Source organism: Falco rusticolus, chromosome 4, assembly GCF_015220075.1.
Source record: "Falco rusticolus isolate bFalRus1 chromosome 4, bFalRus1.pri, whole genome shotgun sequence".
Lineage (NCBI taxonomy): Eukaryota > Metazoa > Chordata > Aves > Falconiformes > Falconidae > Falco > Falco rusticolus.
Window position 1 is genome coordinate 33,536,739 of NC_051190.1, and position 7,262 is coordinate 33,544,000.

General features: G+C 39.8%; 1 protein-coding gene across 1 annotated transcript in view; it reads left to right on the forward strand.

Moving 5' to 3' along the window:
* Positions 1-7,262, forward strand: part of DNAH3 (dynein axonemal heavy chain 3) — a 69,724-nt gene that overhangs the window by 55,181 nt on the left and 7,281 nt on the right. The window contains exons 56-61 of the mRNA XM_037385043.1: positions 682-798; positions 2,270-2,424; positions 3,161-3,328; positions 4,767-4,909; positions 5,482-5,686; positions 6,964-7,101. Coding sequence (XP_037240940.1) covers positions 682-798; positions 2,270-2,424; positions 3,161-3,328; positions 4,767-4,909; positions 5,482-5,686; positions 6,964-7,101 — 926 coding nt within the window. The remainder of the gene's footprint in view (positions 1-681; positions 799-2,269; positions 2,425-3,160; positions 3,329-4,766; positions 4,910-5,481; positions 5,687-6,963; positions 7,102-7,262) is intronic.

The window sequence follows — 7,262 nt, forward strand, 5'->3', positions numbered from 1 at the left end:
AAAAACATGTAGATGTGGTGCTTAGGGACACGATTTATTGGTGGACTTGGCAGTCCTAGGTTAACAGTTAGACTTGATGATCTTAAAAATCTTTTCCAATCTAAATGATTTTATGATTCTATGATCTACTGTTTAATGTGACTGGCTGTCTGGGGAAAGGACAGTTGTAGCAATAGCCCGATTTTTTTATTTACTCTAGGAGTATAGGTTTTCTGAAGGATTTTCTTATCTGAAGTATGCTCCTGTGTGGTTTGTTTTAATTTTACTTTTTTACTCTGAATGTCCTATACAAAAAGCATTACTAGATGGGCAGACTGATTTAAAAATTAAAATAATCAATGAATTAAAACTGCTGTTCTCATCATTTCCAGATAGCAACAGATTAGCTTAAAGTACTGAGTAGGTCTGTGTTCTACTTAAGGTAAAATATAATTTTTCAGGAGCATGTGATGCCAAAATACAAAGATGGTACTATTATTTTAGGATACAGTATTGTTATGGAGTCGTATTGTCTCTTGTGCAATAAACAGCCTGATAAATTCCGGGGCTGCTACTAGGTACTGTCTGGCAGCTGTTACCTTCAGTTCTGCAGTTGCAGTATAATACCAATACCATCATTTCCTGAGTACGGTTATCAGGACAGTGCACCATTACCCTGTGTATCTTTTCTGAATTGAACAGGTTGGAACGTTCCATATGAGTTCAATGAATCTGACCTCAGAATCAGCATGCAACAAATCCAGATGTTTCTGAATGAATATGAAGAAATCCCATTTGAAGCTCTGACATATCTAACAGGTACAGGCATTACACCCTCTAACATGTTGACTTTCCTAGGCACTTTCAGCTGGTACAGTGATAAACTGGTGAATTCTTGACAAATTGAGTGGATTCCATTCAGGTTTACTTCCTTGGCCTTCCACATACTGAGAAGTGGGAACCCAAGCCCTCAGATGTCATCGCTGTCTTGGCCATTTATAGCTAGAAGAATTACTAAAGGTCCAGCAAACCTCCTGGTTTTTGTTTCATATATGTAAAAGAAAAACATCAATGGCCTTTATTTCACCTTAGCTGAATATGATCCTGAAACAGTAAGCATTGGCAGTTTACCAGAGGGTGTGATAATACTCATCAGTTTAAAGCAGGAGGTGTTGACATGTGTAAATAACTTGGTTGCTGTGCCTGTTCAGTTCTCTTTCTCCAGAAAGATAGCTGCTTCTTGGCACCTCCTTTGTCAGCCTTATAAAGATCATTCTTGATTTTTGCTAATATTATGATTAACTTTATGAAAAAGAATTTTGGGAGTCAGGATTAAAGGAATAACTGTGAGCTTTTAGCTGTTCTCTGTACTTTATATCGGTGTAAACCTCCCTTCATTGCTTGCCTATTACTTAAATCTCTCCAACCCCTTCTGCACAGGGTGTTGCATATTTGTAATCCCTTGGTTTTTACTGTATACATACATAAGAGCACAAGTCTTATGAGGAGCAGCTGAGGGAACTGAGGTTGGTTAACCTGGAGAAAAAGAGGCTTAGGGGAGATGTTATCACTCTCTGCAGCTGCCTGAAAGGAGGTTGTAGGCAGGTGGGGATCAGTCTCTTCTCCCAAGTAACAAGCAAGAGGGCAAGAGGAAATGGCCTCAAGTTGTGCCAGGGGAGGTTTAGATTGGATATTGGGAAAAAATGCTTCACTGAAAGGGTCGTCAGGCATTTTAACAGTCTGTCCAGGTAGGTGGTTGAGTCACTGTCCCTGGAGGTGTAGATGTGGTGCTTAGGGACCTGGTTTAGTGGTGGGCTTGGCAGTACTAGGTTAACAGTTGGACTTGATGATCTTAAAGGTCTTTCCCAATCTAAATTATTCTGTGATTCTATGATCAGGTTAAGTTTGTGTGAAAGGAAAAGACAAGGATCAGCTATATAGCACTGTTCAGATTTTGCCGGTTCTAAAAATTCTTCTGAGAATTTCAAGCAAAAGAGCTGTCATTTAAAACATGAGACTATTTACTGTGGCACGAGTAGCAGTTTTTCAGACCAGCTTATAGTGCTCCTCAAGCTTTTTATCATCAAGGCACACAAATTTGCCCCGTAGTTCCAAAGGTGTTAAAAGTGCCTAATTTCCATTGAATCAATTGAAGTATAGGACCTAAAAACTTTTGAGGATCTGGAGCTTAGGAACTTCAACTTACTGGAGCTACACTTTATTGCAAAACAACTTTTATTTGTTCATTAACTTTCAATTTTTCATCCTGGTTTTCTTTGTCCTTTCCCAGGGGAATGTAACTACGGAGGTAAAGTAACAGATGATAAAGACAGGCGTCTTCTCCTGTCCCTACTTTCCGTAGTCTATACCAAGGACATAGAACAGGACAAGTATATGCTTGCAGCTGGAGATGACTACTACATACCACCGCATGGTCCATATGAGGTGAGAAGATAATGGATGTAGATTCTCACTGACTTATTGGAACTAACCTTACCTGTTGAATACAAACCTTATCTGCTGAATACAACAAATAGAAAAGAAAACCCATGAGATCACAAAGCCATGTCAGAATATATCTTACGTATGAAATATCAATCTGGTACTTAATATCTAACACACTGCAATGGAGATGTAGTGATCACACAATATTCTGATGTTTGTTGATGCACCCCTATGCTGGTTTCCAGTACAGTTCTAGAAAGCTAATAGGAGTCAGGCTTCAGGAATTTACAGGGTACCTCTGCACCCTATGGCAACCACTTTTGTCTTGAAAGCAGTGATCAGGATGAGGAGGTGGAATGGCAGGTGTGTATACTCAGTTTTCATCCCCTTTTCCCCTTCTAACAACTGCATAGAGATAACAAATGTGCTCTAGCCTGCAGCTGTAGGGGTGATACATACAGCATCCTACCCTCTTCTGTGACTTACCAGTGCTCCTTGTGCATTTCCAATGTACATCCTTTGTCTTGCTTTCTCTTGCTACTTACATGAAGGCAGTAAGAACAACTCCTCAGTGAGTCTTTGAATCATTCAAAACTTTTGCATTTATCTCTGTGGATTGAACAATTCCTAGATGGATTTAACTGGGAACTAATGTGATTGTAAACAGGAAGGTTCTGTCCAAGTTGGGTTTACTGATCCTTGCATGATTTCTGGTATCTAAATGTTTCTTTTACAGTCTTACATTGAATACATACAGAGTTTACCAATTACAACACACCCTGAAGTGTTTGGACTTCATGAAAATGCAGACATCACCAAGGATAACCGGGAGACTAATCAGCTTTTCCATGGAGTGCTCCTGACTTTGCCTAGAGAAGCAGGGGGAGGTGGCAAGTCCCCTCAGGTAACTGGGGAAGAAAGATCAACTTGTATCTGGAGATGTGCCCTTTCCTGTGTGCCCTCTAGTTCTCTGAGTAATCCAACAACTCTCATCACATGGCTGTGGCATCGGGAGTAGATGTGAATGTCCCTGAAGAGAAGCAGACAGATTTGGCATAGAAGGACCTTTAAAGATGGAAGATACCCTAATGACTTTTAATTCAAATAGGTTAATACCACACAACCCCGCCTGGCTGAGTAGAGCATGCAGTTTGAATGTTTCTTTCACCTTTCATGACTTCAAATAACAGTGAAGTGCTTCGCTTCGGTCATGAATGGTAGTTAGAGCACAGTTAACAATCGCAGTTGGTAAAGCAACTGAAATCACATTCATCTCTAGGCAGTTTTAAAGTATGACATTTCATTCCAGTCTACACATTCCAGCGATGAGGTTTGTGCACTGGCCTGACTTCATCCCTGCCATTCTCACTAGGGGACAAACTGCAGAGTGCCAGGAAATTATATAAAGTCATTCAGCTATCAGGCAAGCCATGTGAGCCTGCTAGAGGCAGAAGTTGTCTTCCTGGTGAAGTCTGTGCTATAACGGCACTTCCAGTCTGTTACTACTCACTGAATGCTTGGGTTTTGAGATAGGATTTTTTGCTTCCCCTTGGCTGCTTCAGTTCTTACAGTCCCAAACATGTAACTCTGTGTGTGGCTTGCGTGGCACAAAGAAAAGGGGCAGTTTGGCAGAATGGAATCACTTAGACGTGGACCTCCCTGTCATCTACCCCTTCATGGGACCTGGTTGTGAAGATGCTGGGAATTTCTTCTCTTCATCCTGCTTGTGAAGATGCTGGGAATTTGTTTCCTTCATCCTGTCCTGGCAGCTCAGGATGCCCCTTTGAGACACAGATAAATGACCTTGCAAGCCCCTCAGACTTGTCATCCTGTATTTTATACACAAGTGGATTCTTGAAAAGTGGACTTGGTGGAGTCTCATTTCCGGCAGGGTTGTCTGGTGATCATATTCTCTCGTGTCTAATATGCTCTAAGTAAAGCTGCTCTCATGGCTGGGGTATTCATATGGTCTTCCTGCCATTTTCCCCATGCTGCATGCTTTCTTTTCCTTCATTGTGGCAACAGTAGGACTATGCTTGTCTGCCCTACTGCCGGTTTCCTTAGAAGTTACCTAAAACCTTTCTACAAATTCCAATGAAATTCCTAACAAATTTAAAATTATTGAGAAGGGAAAAGGAGCAAGCAGGCACATGTGGAGATAGACAAGATGATGCACAAAGGGAGTAAGAGCATGTAAGCATTATTTCTTTAGGAAAATGGACTAAAATACCTATGTGGTTTTATAGAAAAAATGTAAAATCTATAGGGTTTTGTGGAATTTACTGAATAAAAATAGGTGAAAGAAGGGAAATTCCATGTACATTGCAAACTTGTGATTTCAGGATATCGTTGAAGATTTGGCACAGGACATTTTATCCAAATTACCAGATGGCTTTGATGTTAAAGAGGTTATGAAGGTATACCCGGTACTTTACGAAGAGTCCATGAATACAGTTCTTAGACAAGAAATAATTCGATTTAACAGGTATGGCCAAGTGTTCTGTGTAGCACTACTAATAGTGAAATATGCTTGTGTTCATCAGTGCTAGCCACTCACAAGCCTTAAACAGTTACAAGCCTTTTATAAGACATTGTTCTTAACGTGATAGATTCTGCTTTGGATGTACCTTATGAAAAGGATTGAAAGCTGCGGATGACTACCTGAATGTAGAAATAGTACCTATATTCTTGGAGTATGAACTTAAATCATATTTGAGTTTGGTGTGTTGAGGTAGGGCAGCCTATTTTTTTTAAGTCATACCCAGGCCCCAGTACTCACAGCACACTATGTTAATTAGTGCTACAGTCTTTAAAGCTCTTGTCACTTGATTTCCATTGTCTAGAATGGGAAATTTCACTGTCTTTTATTTCTCTCTCTGTGTTTTTTCTTTGTTTTTCAAAGTTAAGTAAGTGATCTGATAACTACAGGTGAAATAAGGAATTTCTGACAGAATGTTCACCAGCTTTGATTGGCCCTTCATGCAAGTTGGACTCTGAAGTCTTTGGCCAGCTAGAGAAGTAAATAATGAGATGATGATTTCTTTGTTTTATCTGAAGGCTTACTAAAGTTGTTCGGAGCAGCCTCATTACTCTAGTCAAAGCCATTAAAGGCCAAGTGCTGATGTCATCTGAACTTGAAGATGTTTTCAACAGCATGCTAATGGGAAAAGTACCATCGATGTGGGCTGCCAAATCCTATCCATCACTGAAGCCACTGGGAAGTTATGTGTCCGATCTCCTCTGTCGTTTGGCCTTCTTCCAGGTGTGCTAAACTGAGACTGACAGGTCTAAGGGCTTGGTAGCTGAAAGCTGAATAGGTAAAACGTGTGTCAGTACTGCCCTCACTCAGCAGTACCCTTACAGCTCGATTGTGAACTACTTGCACATACTCATGACTAAATATACGCTGCATTAACAGCACTGGAATTAGCCAGGCAGTTGCTCAGCAGGGTGAGTTGAGAGTATAATCCTTTGGTGCTAATCCAGTGTTGCATTTGGCAATTTCCATTTTTCTGTTTCTGGAAGATGCATTTTACTTTGCAATGATGTCTTAATGACTTCCCTGCTCAAAGGACATGAACCAGGTGTGAAAATGCTTTAGAAACAGCTCATAACAGGCACTATTAATTTTTTTATATGTGCCTGTAAATCTCTTTCAACTTAAAGAAAAAGTGACACCACTTTACACACTTTTTGAACAAGTTGTTTTATTCTTTACTCAACCTTCTGTTATTTCACTTGCATGCTTAGTGCTCTCTTCAAATTACTTAAAATTTCAGATGTACCTTAAATGAGGTACTGAGATATAGTGGAATCTCATACAAGTCAGGGGAGGAGAAAGCTAGAAAGATGTGTCTAAAAGATTTGTATAAGCAGTAGAGTTCTCCATTTTTTGGATCAGGGTAGCATATGGGCTTCTTTTGACTCCAAATGGTTTAAAGTAGTGTGGGGACATTCTGCCCTTGCCTCGTTTTTCCTAATTCCTTTGAGATACCCAGCAAAGATACTGGCCTGCGATCTCCTTGTCTGGTATCTTTGTACTGGAATGATTTCCTCTACTAGGATCCGACGTGTTGGCTGTAGTGAGTGCCCTCACAGTGATTGGTGAAGGCACTATGTAAGAAAATTTGGCCCTTTTTTATGTTAGGAGATTGGTGTTTACAAGACTGCAAAAGAGGGTATATTGATAAAAGTGTCCAAATGTAATAATTTTTCTTTATTTTTTTCCTGCTGGCTAGTATCTAGACTTACCAAAATATGCTTATGCTGCTTTTTGAAATTTCTTTCTCAGTAGCACTAAGTTCTGGTTGTTTCAGAATAAGTGATTATTTTTGTTGTCATCATAAATAACTGACATCTGTGATTTGTTGTCTCTGAAAAATATAGAACAAATGGCAGCATCCAGGGCGTCCCACCAAGGTTAGGATCTCATTGTGCTGTTTAAGTGTATCTGAAAAGACATCCCTTTTCTGGTGAATTGGCACAGTGAAGCCACAAATGTCTTTCTTCTTACATTTGTTTTTTTCTCTCCAAATTCAGGATTGGGTCATCAATGGGCCACCTACAGTCTTTTGGCTCTCAGGATTCTTCTTCACTCAGTCTTTTTTGACTGGTGTTTTACAAAACTATGCCAGAAAACACGCCATCCCAATTGACCGTATTGGATTTGAATTTGAGGTAAGAAAATGGAGAGGAATTTTGTTTTTCTTGAACAGCTGTAAACATGTTCTGGGGCAGCAAGGAATAGTTTTCAAATGAAAAGAAATTTTATTTAAAGGAGTAGTGTCAGACTTATCACTTACAGGATTTAATATACTCCAGATAAAAATAAAACCAAA